This window comes from Cricetulus griseus (genome assembly GCF_003668045.3).
Source record: "Cricetulus griseus strain 17A/GY chromosome 1 unlocalized genomic scaffold, alternate assembly CriGri-PICRH-1.0 chr1_0, whole genome shotgun sequence".
Lineage (NCBI taxonomy): Eukaryota > Metazoa > Chordata > Mammalia > Rodentia > Cricetidae > Cricetulus > Cricetulus griseus.
This window is the reverse complement of record NW_023276806.1, coordinates 54763476-54782115: the sequence shown is the minus strand read 5'-3', so window position 1 is coordinate 54782115 and position 18640 is coordinate 54763476. Positions and strand designations below refer to the sequence as shown.

Sequence of the window (18640 nt, the reverse complement as noted above, 5' to 3'; positions counted from 1 at the left end):
GAAAGCCATAGCCCGGCCACTAGTTCCCCAGAGGGTTGCAGTTCTGCCTCAGGCACAGCATAGAACCCCACTGCACTGTTACCTCCCTGTATTATCAGTCCAGTCTGGGCCAGAGTACCTATCTGGGAACTGGCTTTTCTTAGTTTCACACATTACTGTGGTGAATCATACAAAGATAACACCAGAGACCCAACGATTAGAGACCAGTGCCTGCCTTATGTGTTTGAAAGCCTCTATCTAGACAGAGACTAAGAAGGCCTGCAGACACAGCTGAGAGGCTCTGCCGGCCTTCTGTGCCCTGACTGACATCAGCACCCCCAGATTTAGGAAGACTATGGGAGCACAGGCAGTAAGTCCATGGTCCAACAGCTAACAGCTACGCAACAGAACCTCTGATTGCAAGGCAGGACCAAGCTGTACCTGGAACAGAGCTGAGTGCCATCCAGTGAGTCAGAGGACAGAGGCGCCAGTCACCATTTCCCTTCTTGTCAGTGCCCTGACAAGCACACCTGTATTTATGAGTGTGGGACCAACCCGCAGGAACCCCTGAGGGGAAGGGGTGGAGTCCTGTTCAGGAAGCACAGCTTTTTCTCTTCAGGACAGCTACCTTCACCAATATGGTTCCCCAGGAAGGCTGCCTATACTAACACTGCCCTGAGGAAGGGTTCTCACACCAGCAGACTCCCAAGTAGGCTGTCTATACTAGCATGGGTTCCAAGAAGGTAGTTCAATCCAGCATGGATCTTGGGAAAATACCAGTTGGCCTCCATACAAACATGATTCCCCAGGAAGGCCTTCCATACCAGCATGGCTCCTAGGGAGGCATTCTCAACTGCCACAGTCTCCCCCAAAGGGAGTGGAAACCAGCTTCCCTTCCACCGGGCACTGTGCCCTCTGAGAGGTGAGTCCTCTCGCCTCAGCATGAGGCTTCGGGCAGACACTGCTGTGCACAGCAAGCCATCCCAGCTGTGGAGGCTGCCAGAGAGCAGCTGTATAAACACAGTGCTTCAGTGTCCAGAAACTTAGACTCCCATTAAAGCCACTTTTAAGAGGCACCACAGCACCAAACCACAAACGGCAGCTCTGAGCCTGCCTTGAAATTCTCCTATGGCACAGCCTGAACAAACCCTTTTCCCTCCAGTCTTAAGCTCGCATTCATTTTTATTTGTTGCTATTTAGGGGAGTGAGCATGGGGAATGGTGAATTATCGTTATCGTATTTACAAGGGAGAACACCCATTTCTAAAAATAATAGTTTATATATGAAACCACGATAGTAGTAACATGAGCCAAAAACTCCAGTAAGCATTTAAAAATACTCCTGGTGTCACAGCCAGTGGCTATGGGCCCTCAGCAGCCTCCCAAGGCCATTGGTGCTGGTCCCCAGTGTGGGAGGGGAGGTCAGCCTCACAGGTGAGCCTGATGTGCAGCCTGAAGGGCAGCTTGGATACTATTGGAGTCAGTCAGGGACATAAGACTTCCTAGGATGCCCAGCTCTCCCTTTCTTGTTTTAACTAGAAGAGCACAGAATTAGCAAAGAAAGCAAAGTCCTCTACTCAGACCTGGAAAAGAGTGGATGAGCCGCCCAGAGGACAAGACTAGCTGCATGAGCACTTAACTCAAGCTCCTGCAGCCATGACTTGCCCAAAACTAACTACATGCTCAAACTGAGCCGACATACACTCTACATCTGGCCTTGGTTTAACCAAGGAAGAACATATCAGAAGTGGTATTGGGCCAGCTCTAGTCCTCAGCTCTCCATCACCTGAGAACTTCTACTTGGGTATCTTTTGAAGCCTTGAGATGCCAGCGACATCTAGATAATGATGCAGGAGCAATAAAGAGTCCACGTGGGGATGGAGAGTATCTCAGGATACGCAGAAAGAGACAAAGCATAGCCATGGTGGCTCTATGTGTGCATAAGTTACACAGGGATCCAGTAAGACCTACAGAAGAACCACCCAGCTGAGCCCAACCCATGCTGCAGAACCATTAGAAATAAAATGATGGTTGTTTTAGGTTAGCTATTACCCAGCACTAGGGCAAAGGCATCTATGAAGCTAGTAGAGAAGGTTTTTTTGTTTTTGTTTTTGTTTTTGTTTTTGTTTTTAAAGGTTCTAGCAGAGCCTCAAATCCATTGCTGCAGCCACAGGGCCCAGCCTTTGTCACTGGTGAATTAAAGGACCAGAGGAGCTAAAGCACCAGAGGGAAGCAGCCAGCCTGACATGGCATCCTGTCCACTCAGCTCTAAAGGAAAAGCCAGAGGAATACAACACACACAGCGCCTGCCAGGTGCACACTAAGCCCACAAAAGTGGACTTTTAACTCATGGGCTCTACCATCAGGAATGTGAACATGAACATAAAACTTCCGTTCCAGGTCAGTATAGTGTGTGGTTAAGATCACTCTGAAACCACACCATCGTGGTTCAAACCCTGTCTCTCAGTATGACAAATGCCTCAATGCCTCCATGCCTCAGTTTCCTCGTCTACCAGGGAAGAAGACAATGCCTACCCCACACAATTGTCCTAAAGACTTAGTTTTGCATTCAGAGCTGAGAAGGTGCCTGGCACCTGCTGAGAGCCCACTAGGTAGCTGCTCCAATATTTACTGAGTTTTGTTTTAAAGATTTCAAAGCACAGAAAATACCGTGGTTATTAAATGTCATTTTAAAACTTGTTTTCCATATTCTTCTGTGTTTCTCCCCTCACATAGATTTAAAAAAATTACATTTCTAGTCAAGTTAAAGGAAATTAAGCAAATCACTGTGAGAATTGGGCTAAAAAAACTGACAAGTGGAGTGTATGGACAGCCCCCCCTCGCCACACACACACACACACACACACACACACACACACACACACACACCCCTCAGATGCTATAGAGAACATAGGTGGGCAATGAACTGTAAGCTGCTACCTGCTGGTGACCTTGAGCAGGTCCCTTTACTCATCCTAAGTTGGAAAAGATGTATGCCACCATCCCACCTGCTCTGACCCCCAGAGGTGAGGTAAATTTAGTCCAAACATGAAAAGCCCTTGTATCTCCTAAGGCATTAGTTAAAGGTTACGTCTTACATCTATTTATGGAATTTCACATCCTACAATAATAATCTCTCCCATTTGGGAAGGTTTTCAAATAAACCCCAAATGATCCCTGCCCACAAGGGAAGCCACAGCAAGGGCTTTTTACAAGTGCTAACAAGAAGCCCATTTGCTTTATGAACCTGAGGAGTAGGCATTCTTTTGAACACTCTCAAAAATAGCTCAGTCCATTCAGGAAAAGCAGCTTTGAACACGGAAAGAAAGAACTCCCCATCGCTCTGCAGCGAAGGCAATAGGTCACTCTGCGGCTTTGCATAAAGGGAAAGCGGAAGGGCCTGGGGTTCTGATTGGGTCTGGTGAAGACCTGCTATTCTGATGTCTGGGGCTTGCTTTGTCCATCCTGCTCCCTCCTCCCCTCCTGTCTTGAAAATTCACAAAAGGGTTTAGAAGTTATATTTCTGGCCCAGTGATTCTTCCAGCCACCGCTGGGTTTGGACCAGATTTAGCCTGCAGATCAGCAGGTGATGTGACCAGCACAGTGCCAGAGGGAGGTACCAAGCCTGCCTCAGCTCTCTCAGCCTTGTTTTCACAGGACACCTAGCCCTGCCCATGGGATCTATCTGTAAGGAGAGACAAGGAACCTTTCCTTCCACCTCAGAATTCAGAATCACCATGTAAGGAACATAAGGGCCTGATAAAAGGAGGGAGAGTGAGGAACCAAAGGGAAGAAATTACACTCAAATGCCCTCCTCTAAGCCTGTTAGATATATGCCACCTGCTGTTTTCCTGGAGAACTGGGGTGACTGTTTTTTACCAGCAAGCTAGAAGCCACAGAGCACTCTGGTTCCCCCTCAATACTCCCCCCTTCCGAAGTTCTGCCCCTGACCCACATATCTAAGCAGTGAGATACTAATGCTGCTGTCAGATTTTTGTTTGGGGTTTTTCTACTTTCTAGGGGCTGATGAGTTGGCCCCTCCCATTCATACCCAGGTCTCGTGCGCAGGTGAGGTCAACCTGTCTTAGAGTAGGGTGGGAGCCTAGGAAGAGCCATTTGTCCCATCAGCCTGGACTGACCTAAGGTGAGAAAGACAGCACCCTCCTCTGTGCAAGTAGCATTACAGTACTCAGAATGAAGGCCGAGACACAAAGCTTATCCAGCCTCACTCACAGCCTATGGCTGCCACTGTCCCAAATGCTGCTCCTCTGCTTCAGGACCACAGGTTTCTCCACACAGTGTTGACTTCAGCAAAGGTTGCTTCAGAGCAGACTGTTTGCCAACAGGTTGCATAGATGCCACTGTCTGAAATCCCCATCCTCCTGCACCCCAGTCCCCTATCTTCATGTCTGACACAGCAACTGCCCACTTCCAAGTCATATGCCAGTCTCTCTCCAGGTGCCTGGGAGCCCCAGGAAACTCTGGGCTTAGGCTCTGTAAGGGATCATTATGGGGGTCCTCTCCAGTATAAAGAGTGAGAAGCAAGTTCTTAAGGTTCCAATGCTCCAGTGACTTACGTACTTGCTTCCAGAGCTTTCCTTGAATCTATGGAGGATTTGAAACACCAACATATGCTGTACAACACACTCATCCAAACAGAAACTCCCCTGAGAACCAATCACAGTGGCCACAGCCTTGATCACTTACCAGCCAGTCCTCAGCCAGTATGAGCTGAGCCAGGGATGTGGAGCGGGTACACGCTACATGACACTGATGGGGTAGTGGGATCCGACTCCACACTGGGGGTTGGGCCACCTCTCTGGATAGCCAAAGCAATGACAAAGCCAGATCTTCTGGAAGACACTAAGGTGTCCTCAGCAGTCCCAGCTGACCCGCCACGTGATACACATCAGCATTCGCTGCTAAGGACAGTGAATCTTTAAAACCAGACATCCAGGTGGGTGATTTAGTTATTTTCTGTTGCTGGGAAGAGATGCCATGGCCAAGGTAATTTGTAAAAGAAAGCATTTAATTTGGGATCTCACAGTTCCAGAGGGTGAGAGTCCAGGACCATCACAGGAGGGAGCATGCAGCTGAGAGCTCACATCATCCCCAGCCAGAGGCCGAGAGAAGACAGACAGAATTGGAAATGTTGTGGGGCTTGAAACCTCCAAGCCCACCCTCAGTGACACACTCCTCCAACAAAGTCACGCCTCCTAATCCTTCCCAAACTGTTTCACCAGCTGAGGACCAAGCATGCAAATAGATGAGCCTTTATGGGGCTCATTCTCATCCAAACCACCACAGTGGATCACTCACCCAGGAACCATAGGATTGCCAAGTGTGTGCCATGCTCCATGCTAGGCACCATGGATGCCAGAAGTAATAAGACATGGCTTGTATTCTCAGGGATCTCAAAACTTATGGAAGGAAACCGATGGAAATGGAAGCTGCTATATAGAAGGAGAGCTGTCATAACTGGATCATTAATTCAGGACAAACCCCATAATATTGGAAGGAATACAAATAAGGCTGGACATGGTGTGCATGTGCATGTGTGTGTGTGCATCTATACAACCTACATTCTATATGAGAGAAAATGTGATTATGTGTCTTGTAGGTCTAGTTCACTTTGCTTAATACATTCATCTCTAATTCTCTCCATTTTCCTGATAATGACATAATTTCACTCTTCTTTATAACTAAATAAAACTCTACTACTACTACTAGTGCTACTACTACTACTACTCACACACACACACACACACACACACACACACACACACACACACATATATATATATATATATATATATATATATATATATATATATATATCACATTTTTTTAATACATTCATCTGCCAGTAAACAGCCAGGATGATTCCAAAACATGGCTATAGTGAGTACCTGACGCATCATTTTGGACAAATTGGAATCACTAGTCAGTCACTTATCCATCATCCATAAGCCAAGTCTACAGTCAATGGAGGTAGCCATCACCATGCCTACCTTTTCTGCGCTACTTGGGAACGAGCCTAACAAACCTGGAACACAGCCGAGAGCCCCACTATAAAAGCATGGACACCCCTTGACATCACACAGCCCCGACTAGTCAGTCCCCAGTCACAGCCTCTGTATCTAGGACTGCACCTCAGCCCCATCGGCTGAGGACCAGATGTCTTCCAGAGTTAGAGGTCATCCTTTCCGCTCGCTCAGTGTGCATGCCCCTTACCTCAGGTGTCCCAAGCTGTAGAACCGGGACTCTCCATCGGTGGAGCGGACCACCTGAAGTGTGAACATAGGTTGTAGCTGCCGCAGCTCCAGCAGAACGATGGCAAGGTAGTGGATGAAAAGCAGCGCGTCCACAAGGGAGACTGCATATTGCACAATGTCCTTGTAATTTTGGTCCCTAGAGTCCAAAATGCGGACCCCATAAAAAAGCCAGTAAGAAACCACGAAAAGAAAGATGAGGACCAACAATAGGGCTCGGAACACAAATACCCGCGGCACATCCGCTCTTTGCTTGCGGAAGAAGAGTGCCCAGGTTCCAATGAGCAAAATAAGCAGTTTGAATGATACAGAAATGAGAAGTCCCTCACAGATGGCGCCACAGGGTTTCAGCTCCTCCCTCCACAGGATCGGGGGTAGCAGGATGAAGGCAATGGGGGTGAGGAACACGAGAAGTCCAAGGAATGCGGCGACAGTAAGGCCCAGATAGCGCTTGCAATCCAGCCCCACACTGTCCTCCATGTCCTTGCTAATCCTGGCAATGTCCTCCTGGGATATACTGTGCTCTGAGGTGCCTGTGATGGCTGTGGTGGTCTCTCCCCAGTTGTCATCCTGATGACAGAGAAGACAGTGAGAGTGATTTGTAAAAGCCACAACAAAATCAAACAGAAAAGAAAGACATTTCAGTTACCCAACTTTCTCAAAAATGGAAATAGAATCAGCTTTTAATACAGGGGCTTTTAAATTTTTTTTTATTTTTATTTATTTATTTATTTTTTTTTTTTTGAGACAGGATTTCTCTGTATTGCTTTGGAGGCTGTCCTAGAACTCACTCTGTGGACCAGGCTGGCCTCGAACTCACAGAGATCCATCCACCTGCCTCTACCTCCGAGTACTGGGATTAAAGGCGTGAGCCACCAATGCCCGGTCCTACAGGGGTGTTTTTAAACTTTAGTAGTTTTCAGTAAAATGTTCAAAATGTATTCTATGTTTTGTCCTTTGAATACAGAAAACTCAGTCTAACCTTTGAATTGGTTTGGGCAATTTGTCACTATGATACGGTGTCATCCCTCATGTTCTGAGAAGCTCAGAGGCCTGGCCCTTCTGCTCTGACTTGACTAACAGCAGTTAGACTTAATCACAGTGAATCTGCTACAGAACAGCACCCACCACTACAACAGTGAACCCCTCCCATGCTAAGTTCATCTAGATCCTTCAGCAGCTCTGTAGAGCAGAGGGCATAAAAAAGGAATTCACATCACAGGAGATCAAACTCACCCACAGCTGAATCACACATTATCCAAACTTCTAGAAGACATTTATAGGATTTACCTCAGTTAAGGAGCAGTGCTAAGAACTCTTTGACATCATTTCTCATTGACTAAGTAAAGAAAATTCAAAACTCTATCTATGGCCAGATCGGCTCAAAAATTCTTCATAAAACATGTTTCCATGACAAAGTGAACAGCAAGGGCATAAGAATATCAGGGTTATTATATCTTTAACTCCATTGCTTTCTTCTTGGCCTGCTCATTCAACAAGAGTCTGTTAAATACTTCCGCTGTTTCACTGGCAACCAGGATTCCATCTGAGGGCACAAAAGAGGCAGGAGGCACCAGAAATCATGTGAGCTCCAACGTGTTACAATTTCACTAGGGAAAAAACAGTCGTATAGTAGCCAAGTGGTGGAATGAGGACATTAGCTTATGATAGATGGAGTTTCAGTAACTGGATAAAAGAGAAGCATAGATCACTCATAATCAATCAAATCACATTCTCATGCATACTTGGATGTGTGTGCTTCATTGGAAGTACCCACAGAATATGGGAAATTACAGAGGGACCACCGGTAGGGAGTAAGAAAGATCTTACAGGAGTAGGGCTGAAGGATACAGGTGATAGGAGGGGGGAAGGAGAGGTGGAAAGGGAAGTTTAAGTGGGGGACGGACAACTACTGTTTTACAGACTTCACACACATGTATACTCATATAAAAGAGCTTAATTGTAATCATCCTACACAAGGCATAAAGCTCCTCCCAGAAGCCACAGGTTACCAAATAAAAAGCCCAGTGTTAGCTGTGCCCACCAGAACTTGATGTCATAGGAAATGGAAAAATCAAGTAGGCACTGACAAGGAATCTTCCTCCCTGCTGGCTAGTTTTCATAGAGCAGGAAGACGCTATTCAGGCTACTGGGAAGTCGGGAGAGGGGGGAGTCATCAATAGTCTAACTCAGCTGTGAGTTATAATAATAACCAGTGTAGGAAGAGATACCCATGGCCGAAACAGTGGCATGAATGTTATGAGGTCAACCAGCTGCTTTCTGATGGGATTTAAAGCCAATCTGGCCCAGAACCAGGGCTGGGGAGTTCACAGATCTCAAGGGTGCACCACTTTCACTATTCTACTAAGTGGACATACACATCTCTCTACCTACAGGTTAGTGTAGCTCTCAGATTGCATCAGAAAGCTTTCTTTGTGTATTAGATGACAACACAGAAATTCAGAACGAGAATAAAAACAAAAAGCTACTCAGTCACAAAAGGGACATCTGTATCACACCCCTTCTGTAGGAGGCTGGGAACCACTGCAGAACAGGGGAAAAAAAGACTGTAAGAGCCAGTAGTCAGGGGGGACACAGGAAAAACAGTATCTTTGGAACATGATAGGACCTTGTACTCATGAACTCACAGCAGCTGTGGTTGCCTGTACAAGATCAAGCCAGGCAACATTCCCCCACAGAGCAGAGAAGGGGTTCACAAAGAGCCCCCGATCTTAACTGAGGAGCTATTGACAGTTAATGGATTCTGGAGGAGGGAGAGTCAGTTTTGTTTTCTTTAAAGGCTTGGCCTATGGTAGGCTGACAATGCTCCAGTGGAAGACTCACATCAATACACACTTACTAGGTAAGTTCTTAATAAAAAAAAAAAAAAGAGGTTGCATAGTTGGGAGGCAGTGAGAACTTGAGACTGAACCCTGGAGAAGTTATTGGGAGGAGTGAATATGATATACATTGTATGTACACATGACATTTTCAAAGAATTAATAAAATCATTATATTTAAGTTTTAAAAGGTCTGGGCTAAGAAATGATTTAGACCATAGACAATGACTAGAAGCAGCCAGGTCCCTCAGGCACTGCTCGTGGAAGTTTAAGATTGTTTAACACTGCCAGAAAACTGACCTGACACTTTCACAGTGATTTAGATATACAGTTAACTATATGGCCCAGCAACTAGACTACTAGATTGTACCAAAAGTTAATGGAAATATGTCCACCAAAGACTTATAAAAACATTCATAAGAGCTTAATCCATCAGAGTTAGAATGTGTGTAACTCAAATGTCCTCTCATCAGGAGAACAGATAACAAACTGTGGTCAATTCATTGGAATACTAGTCAGCAAAAATATAAAGAGTGAACTGTTGAAACACATAGACCATGGATAAATATCAAAATCATCATGCTGAGTGGGGAAAAACTCATATGATTCCAATTATATTCAACTCTCCAAGCAGGCAAAACCAATCCACTGAGATGAAAATCAAAATAGTGGTTGCCCTGGAGAGGTGGGGATGGGGTTGGGATCAACTAGGAAGAGCCGGGAGAATTTTCTGTGCTAAAGGGTGTGGGTTCATCTGTTGTTGGAACTATCAAAGCATACCCTTGAGAACTATTTGATTTCTGCATGTAAATTTAGGTCAGTTTAAAAAGACAATAGATCATGAAGAGAAAACAAACCACAAAGACATACAACTTGCTGTAATATAAGACGAGCTCACAGGCTGTAGGAAACAGTTGGCTTTGTAGTAACGTCTCAGGGGAGAGAGATGCTGTGTTCTGTGCATGTGACTGATATCCCTGCTGAGGTAACCATTACTGATACCATGTGGACATTTTGTTGTGTAATACCACTGTTCTGACTCAGCTGTAAATCCAAATTCCTGCCAATGAGTTGCTAACTAAATCCTTGTTCATTTTAAGAACTTATGCACATCTCTGTCTTTAAAAAAAAAAAGTATAGCTGTACAAAGGCTTCTCTCTCAAATTTCAGGTCTTCACGGAGGAAAAAAAATGCATTTGACCTTCACCAATCTAATCCCCTAGATTTGGGAACTACAAAAGTTGTAGTTCCCAAAGTTAACACAGCTGCTGAAACACACAACCTCCAAAAGTCCTTCCCATCACACCATCCTGCTGTAAGCATCAATGGCTTCCCAGAGAGCTCAGGGCACAAAGAAGGAAATGCCTTCATGGTAGGTTACTAATACCTCTGAATCTAGGTCCAGGAGGAATCTGATCCATGAAGCTTTTAAGGATTGTCCAGTCCTAAGACTGACCATATCCACCCATGCATCATCCTTCGACACATACATACATACATACATCTTCCTAGAACCAAGCAAGCAGCACTATAATATTAAAGGAATTTGCTCCCTACTGAAAAAACCCCACATTTAGTGATAAAGCATAGTTATGAGTCTCAGTAGCATCTGTATCCTATATGGGATTGTAGTTTCTGTGTTCCTATCTGATTATAAATGCCTATCTGTAGGTACCTACAGGTGTGCATGGGTATATGCTTATCTCTATTTCTGTATATTTATGGCTGTGTATTCATACATTGCTTTGTTTATGTGAGGCAAGGCTGGGCATGCAACATTTCAGATGTGGGGGTGTGCAAACATACTTCTGAGTATAGCTCAGATATTTATTTAAATCAACTAGGCTGCCAGGCAGTAAGAACTCAACGAAGATCCCACACACTGTTTTTAAGTAATAAAGTATTGATGTTTTAAAATTGATTGACTTTGTATGAAGTCCTAATGCTAATATTTCTGAAACATGCAAGGCCTATTAACCCTGAAGTCCTGAAGTCCTGAGTTAGCAGAGAAGTTGCTGTCTCTTGACAGAGGAAACCCATTTTCCAGTTTGCCCCAGCCCCAACCCCATAGCCTTGACATTAAGGTACCCCAAAGACCACAGCTACTAACCCTAAAGTTTGCTGGACATATTTCTGACACTGATCTTTGACTCTAGTTACCGCATTCAGATTTCCATGCTTGCCATCTGAAAGTCAGGGCCTTGATTTCTTTCATATACCCAGTTTTTGGGCGGACTTCTCACGTCAATGTCAAGCATTCCCTAGGTGTCTTTTGCAGAGGGAGTTTCCTGCCCTCTCCAGTCCCATTCCATTTTGGAATGAGTCTTCGGGGACTCTTGCCTGTAACTTTTCCCTTTTCTGTCATCAGCAAAGCTGGCTTCTTTCCAACATCATTTAAAGGAGGCCAACCAATGACACTTCAGAAGGACCCCAGCTACCCAATGGTAGGACATGTTGTCCTTAGATCAGCAAGAAAACCAGAGGAGTAGAGAAACTCATTAAGATGCTGGAAAAATAAAGATTAAAAACCCAAGAGAACTTAGGGCAACAAGACTTAGGAAAACATTTGTAGAGGAGGCGGGGCTGAGTGGCAGCCTGCCCACAGTGGTGCCTTTGATCCTTACCTGAACTTCCTCTGCGCCTGTGGGGGCAGAGTCATTTGCCAGCAGGGGTTCTCCAGTGGGAGCCTGGATAGTGACAGACTTTTCTGACCCTCTGCCATCTTTACTCCGTGGAGATTTGTGTCTTTCTCGGGTTCTTTCCCTGGGGGTAGGAGGGAGAATCCAATAATCAGATATCAAACTTATGCCAGGTTAATTACTCTCTAGCTCAGCAAAACATAAATTTTATTTTGACTTTAGGAAAATTCTATGCCTTTGCCTACACCTCACCCCCACCTGCACACATGGCATCCATACCTACCCATCCCGACAGCCTGCAAGGAGCAAGATTATCTTCAACTCCCTACTTAATATTTTCTTCCTGCCAATTTAACACCCAAAGCAAAGACTACCACTCCTCCACCAACAACGATGACATTTTTTCAGAGCCTAATTTTAGAAATGCTAAGGCTGGGGCACATTTTACTGTAAAAATTGCTCAGTTGATTTGGTTACCATTTGCCTAAATTAATTAGGGATGCTTTTTACTGGAAGAACACTGCATCATATCTAAACTTTGATCTGGCAAAAAAAAAAAAAAAAAAAATCTGGGACACCATGTCACCCTATACTTTGGGACAAGGAGAGAAGAAAGGAAACCCTAAACCGGGACAGAGAATCATTTGCTTTTCATTCTTACACATTCAACATGAAAAGCCATTCCTGTAGGTTTTGGCTGAGCTCAAAGACACCCATAGAAACAAAGAAGGTGAAACAAATGACCCCGAGGGTGTGTGTGTCTTCAGGCCACCTAAGAAAAGCAGGCTTTCCACACTTTGACTCCAGAGGAACTTTGTGGGTGGTCTTCCAGACGGTGGGAGGACACCCTGCTGCTGAGTCTTAAAACTACAAAAGGAATCAGCCAGTGGCCAAGCCCTAAAGGTCACAAGCTGGTCAATACGTAGTAAAGGGAAGTGGTTCAAAAGTAGCCCCAGAGTGGCAAACATCCTTGTGTTTCCTTGGCCTCCTGTCCCCATGTGCCATTTGACAAAGTCTTTCTCATAGCTGTCCTCATGCCCAAGGGTTCCCATTTTGTATGTAGAGCCAGACGGCTCTCTATCTGCACATTAGATATGTGACCCTGCACAGGGTACCTGACCTCAGTTTCCCTATGTAGGAAACGGAATGGGGGCCATGATGATGCCACACAGACAAGGGAAAGTGTATGTGCCCAATACAGGGGTGTGGAGTGAGCTCCCAATATACAGTAACCATTATTAGCCAATAGCAAAGCATGTTGTCTGGACCTTGTGAAGGAAAAGGGGGAGTAAAAGAGCCATGAGCACATTGCCAAGCGCTCTTCCCCACTACACATCTATCTCCTAATAACCTACTACTTAGCAACAACAACAAAACTCTAAAACAAACAACTGAATGGCAGATCTCTTGCCAGACTCCTATTTTGGGAACCTCTCCCTTGGATAAGCAGTGGATAATTCCTTCAAGGAACAAAGGATTTCCCAAGGTAGACAGTTTTTCAGTTACAATAGCTCCATTCTTAGCCCATTAAATAGCAATAGATGTGCTCTGGTTAGCTGTGTGTGGTTTGAGTCAGGCAGCCAAATAAGCAGAGAATCTTGCTGTACACCCAGAGCTATAGCCAATGATGTCAATTTCCCCTTCCCAGCCCATTCACAGAGCACTTGGCTGAGTGCTTGACTGGATTAACTCCATTCAAGTCTAACAAATAGCTCTGAGGCCAGCATTACTGCCCCATTTCACAGATGAGAAAACTGAGGCTCAGGGAGCTTAAGTGCCTTCCAGAAGTTGCAGTAAGGAGCAGAACAGGAACTGAAGCCAAATTTCTCATCACTATTTCTATTCAAAGCCACTATGTTATACTGTTTTGGAGGAAAATTTGTTTTTTTTTTAAATTAGCATATATAACTATATAAAACAATAGAATTTTACTACGACACTTTCCATACATGAAAATAATGTACTTTGATCATGTTCGCCCCCTTTTACCTTCTGTCTTCCCCCCTACTGGTCCCTTTCCCCTTCCTAATATTCAAAACCAGGCAATTTTATAGAGTAAATATTTCCTGGCGCTCACGTTCACACCCCCATGCAGTCATGCTGCTGGAGTTATGAAGTAGGCCTCTGAAGCTAACACTGGTAGTCACCATTGGCTGTGACCTTAGTTGTGTGTTCTGGGTTGTTCGATTCCAGTACTCTAAAAGGCATTCTGTATGAGCAACATTAAGCTGTGTGGCAGATTCCTGCTTTCCTAGCTTGGTCAGTCTTCAGAATGAACTGCAGGCCAGGGCCTAGAGTTGTGATGCTATTCTACCAGGCCCCTCCTGCAGCCAGTGAGATGCCCCCGGAGTGAACCTATCCCCTCCGGTTCCCTCTACCATTCTTACATTTGTCACTCTTGTTGGCCATCAGCCGAGTCACATGCTTATCTAACCTGGCTCTCTATTGAATAATCTCACAGGTCAAATCCTGTGCCAACAAAGATTCTTCTGGAACCAAACCCTTTCACTTCCTGCTAGGTTCTGGTTCCTGAACAACACCAGGGCTCAAGGCAGATGGAAACCAACCAACTGAAAAGACCACACTCCTCTCCATGGACCACCCAGCTGGGCTCTTAAAGGCCCCAAGAGCACCCACATGGGAACAACCAGTGTCTCACCACTCCCTACATAACACCGGAAGTGTACCAGGTAAGAACTTATTGTCTAGTAGCCCGAGGAGCTCTCCATCCACCAGCACCTGCCACTCAACTCCAGTGTCTCTCATTTCTCACACCCCTTGTGCAGACAAGCCACCATGGGTGCAAGAGACTGGGTGGCACTTCCATCAGAGAATCTGTCTGGAAGAGAGACAACAGCAATCTACATTTTTCTCACCAGCACACCAGGTCATCAGGATGCAGGTGATGCAAGGGTTATTCTTTAAGAGTTTCCTATCCCATGTTTGGGGGGAGGGGGAGCTGTGGAAATTCCTACTTAGAAGTCTGTGTATGTGTGAAAAGCCTTGTGAATGGCAAGGGATCAAAATCATGGGTGCTCGGCTGTGTAGCTCTACAACACACAGGATTTCTTTATTAAAATAGTGGGGCTGGAGAGGCGGCTCAGCAGTTAAGAATACTTACTGCTCTCCCAGAGGATCTGAGTTCTGTTCCCCGCACCCACATAGAGAGGCTGGCAAACACCTGTAACTCCAGCTCCTGAATTCTGTGAGCACCTGAAGACACTCACACAGTTACAGACTCATAAATAAAAACAAATCTTTTTATTTTTGTGTTGCACGGATGAAGGATAGCACACAGTCCTGACGGAGGGCTACCCAGAATTAGGGAGGCTCCTATCAGCACTTCACAAGTGAGCTAGCTTCTCCTTGTATTGGTCCCACCATAGAAGGGAGTGAGACACACCACATGGCAGTTACGAAAATCACTGCTGCTAGTTACAGCTCTGGGGCTCTGGGCAGGTCTCCAAGCCAAGCCAGGATTTAAGAGTGATGTCCAAGAAAAACACAGTTGGTCATTCATCTAGTGATTTCTAGTTTGCAGAACTACAGACCTCTAAGAGGTCATTTCACTGCAGAATATACCTAAACACTCATCTCTGTAGCCCTAGAGGCACTGACAGAGGAATGGAGATGGAGCTCAGTCAGAAGAGTGCTTGGCTAGCATTACTGAAGCCCTGGGTTTAATCCCCAGCACCACATAAACCAGACATAATGGCATACACCTGTGACTCTTGGTGACAGAATTTGAGGGCAGCAAACTGCTGCTGTAACTTTAAGGGTTTTCTATCTGTTGCTGCCAATTATCCTGGAAGAACATTGCCCAGTGATGAAGATGAGTCAAAGAGTATAGGAATAAGTGGGGGAGGTGGGGGTAATAAATGGTTTACTAAACCAATAAATGGAACATTAAGACACAGTCAAGATTTAACTGCCTAAGTGGTCAGGATTACCTGAGGGCTCTTGCTGGGCAACCTCATCACTCACAGGAATCTATGTCTCTATCTCTAAATCTGTCTTCCTGCTTCCTTGGCCCACAGGAGTAAAGATAAGTCTGTCAGTGCAAAGATAAGTCTGTCTGTGCACTGTTGGTACACAGGCATGGGAGGGTGGGGGCAGCAAGTGGCAGCATGCAAGAGGCAACCCTGGGTGGGGGTAAATGCATCATCATTTAGGCAATTTGATAGCTGAGTCCTGGGGAGCTCTGTAACCCCCTCAGTCTAGCCAGAATGCCTGAAATTCCCACACTGTCCCCGCTTACAGTCAATATTTCCTGGGAAGACTATTTCCTCCTGTTCTGTTGCTTGTCCGTTTCTAAATGGGGAAAGCCATCCCACCGGTTACTCCTCCCTTTCCTCCTCTATCACCACCCACTCACTACCTGATCTCTGCTTATGGACTGCTAGGCCTGTTGGGGTTGGAGAACAAACAGGCTCAGCATTGCCTCAGAATCCATCACTGCCTGGGCAGCCCTTTAGAACAATGCATTTTAACACATTAGTCACACTTTCCTTTCAAAGGTGGCATTCTCTTCCAACAAGCCTGAAACTTGCCGAGAGGTTCTGCTTGCCTGGCGATATCTGGTAAGCATGTTCCTCTCTGTGCCTCAGTTTCACCACCTGTAAAACAGTGCCCCCAAACCCCACTATTCTAGGACAGCTGTAAGCACGGGAGAGGGCGACCATGATGGACCTTGCAGGTCCTCTCAAAATGATGCTTAATGTTCCCAGCAGCTGCTGGCATCAGGAGCCCCACAGGTTAAACAAGGTTGGCTGTAGTCTGTACTATTACTCCCTCAACAAGCTAACTGGACACTCTGGAGACAGCAGGCATCAGTGATCTCTTTGTCAGAAAACGGGTTTGGACAGCGGCCAATCCTCCAAGACCATCAGTGTCATCAGGCACTTCATTATTCCTTTCGGAGTTGGAGCTGTGCTAAAATTCCAAAAGACGAGGTCCCTTTCTTTCCCTACTCCTCTATTTAAACTCCCCACAAATCACCAAGAGGAGAAGCCTTTATGGGACACTCCTGGGACAGAAATGCCCGAGGCAGCCTGCTCTCACACCTGTGGAGGGCTCCTTCACTGTTGGACATTTCTCCTCACCCTGGCTGTGGATTGCAAAATTTGCCCCATGGTTGCTATGACCTCTGAGGTCCTCCCTCACACAATAGAGAGGGTGGGGCTTCAGAGATCCACTCAGTGTACTTACACAGGCCTGCAGCTCAAACCCCTCCCTCACTGGGCTCCACTCAGCAATATTCCCTGATCAACTGTTGGGAAGCAGAGTTCCACTCAGCCCTCCCAGTAGGCGTTCCACAATGTTCCTTGATCAATTGATTAAAAGCCTCAGCTCCAGCTCGAATTTGCCAAGTACTTTCCACAAGGGATCAAGAAAGAACTAAGCGTTCTGCATGTCATCTTAATTGGAAGTTATAGTCTCTTAGAGTTCCCATAACAGCACTAGAGAATCCATTTCTGGGACCCCAGGAGGCCCAGGGAAGCAGCAGCATGCAGGCAGTGTGCCTTGAAGTGCGAGCATCCATTCAGAATTTCACAAGCCACCCTCTCCTGCTCACCCCCAAGCTCCAAAGAAACCCCAAATTCTTTCTTATACCATATGGACAAGGAAGCCTGACACCCCAAGAACCCAGCTGCTTTTTCCAGTTAGGTCCAAAAAGCAGGTATTTGAAAACAGCTGTTTCTAGTATTTTATAACAAATCTGCTAAGTTCGCCTACTGATTGGAATCTGTGATTATTTTTAAAACCAGTGTGTGTGTGTGTGTGTGGGGTTTCCTGACTTTCTCAGGACCTGGGCACCCACACTGAGTGTCTTCTGTCCTCACTAGAAAGGAGAGCTGGGCTCCAGCACAGGGAGTTACACAAACAATGCAGGCATGTTTAGAAAATAGGACAATTTTTAAAAAAGAACCACCCAGAAGCCTATTTCCTTAAAATAATGTAGTCTCGTGAGCATTATCTTTGAAAAGCTTTCCTTTATACTTTTATTTTATTCATTTTAATTTTTTAAAGACAGGGTCTCACTATGTAGCCCTGCCTGGCCTAGAACTTGCTACTTGTTGTATAGACCTGGCTGGCCTCCAACTCACAGAGATCTGCTTGCTTCTGCCCCCTAAGTGCTAGGATTAAAGGTCCCTGCTCCCTTATCTGGCCTCCATTCACTTTTTAAAAAATTACAAAATACAAATCTGTACAGGAAAATAAAGTTTAAGTGGATTGATAATTCCCCACCTACCAGTCACCACTGCCAAGAGCCCCTTCCCTGAAGATGCCACTCCTGGCAGCTTGAAAGACACTTGCAGGCTTCTTCCCAGGGGTGGCCATCCACACAGGACCCGTGAAACATACATCCTAACCTGAAACCTCACTCTGGGCACAGTTGCTTATATAGTGATCTGCTCGGTAAGAGGAGCAAACACCAGGACAGTAAGCATTCCATAAGCACACAGCTGTGGCCACACATGGACCTCTGCACTAGGGTCGTATGTCACCATGGACACGGGTGCTGAAATCCCAAGACTGTAAGCAGCTCCCAAGACAGCTCTATTGAGAGGCGTCCTACCATGGGCAGAGCTAGTCATTTTCCATAGTATGTCATTCAGCTCTCACTCGATCTAGGAGGAGATCCCTATACCCATTTCACAGAGGAGGAGACACCCGGCCTGCTGCATTCTTACCCTGTACAGTACAATACCACCCATTTCATCTTTTATCTGTTAGTTCATCCATTCATCTATTTATCCCTCCATGCAGCAAGTACTCTTTGGGTCAGAATGCACAAGGCCCTCTGAATACCAGTGCAGGCCTGTTTCAGTCAGCAAGGAGGGCGAGTTTGGCCCCACCACTCAGGACAGTGTTCTCAAACCCCGAGCTTGCTCACTTGGAAGACTAGT

General features: G+C 45.8%; 1 protein-coding gene across 4 annotated transcripts in view; it reads right to left on the bottom strand.

The window, feature by feature from the left end:
- The window catches only part of Vangl1 (VANGL planar cell polarity protein 1), a 49223-nt gene that overhangs the window by 21449 nt on the left and 9134 nt on the right, over nt 1-18640 (bottom strand). For all 4 annotated transcript variants that reach the window (XM_027393811.2, XM_027393814.2, XM_027393813.2 and 1 more), the window contains exons 3-4: nt 11715-11853; nt 6213-6820 (exon numbers count right to left, since the gene is read on the bottom strand). In XM_027393811.2, the coding sequence (XP_027249612.1) occupies nt 6213-6820; nt 11715-11853 (747 nt within the window). The remainder of the gene's footprint in view (nt 1-6212; nt 6821-11714; nt 11854-18640) is intronic.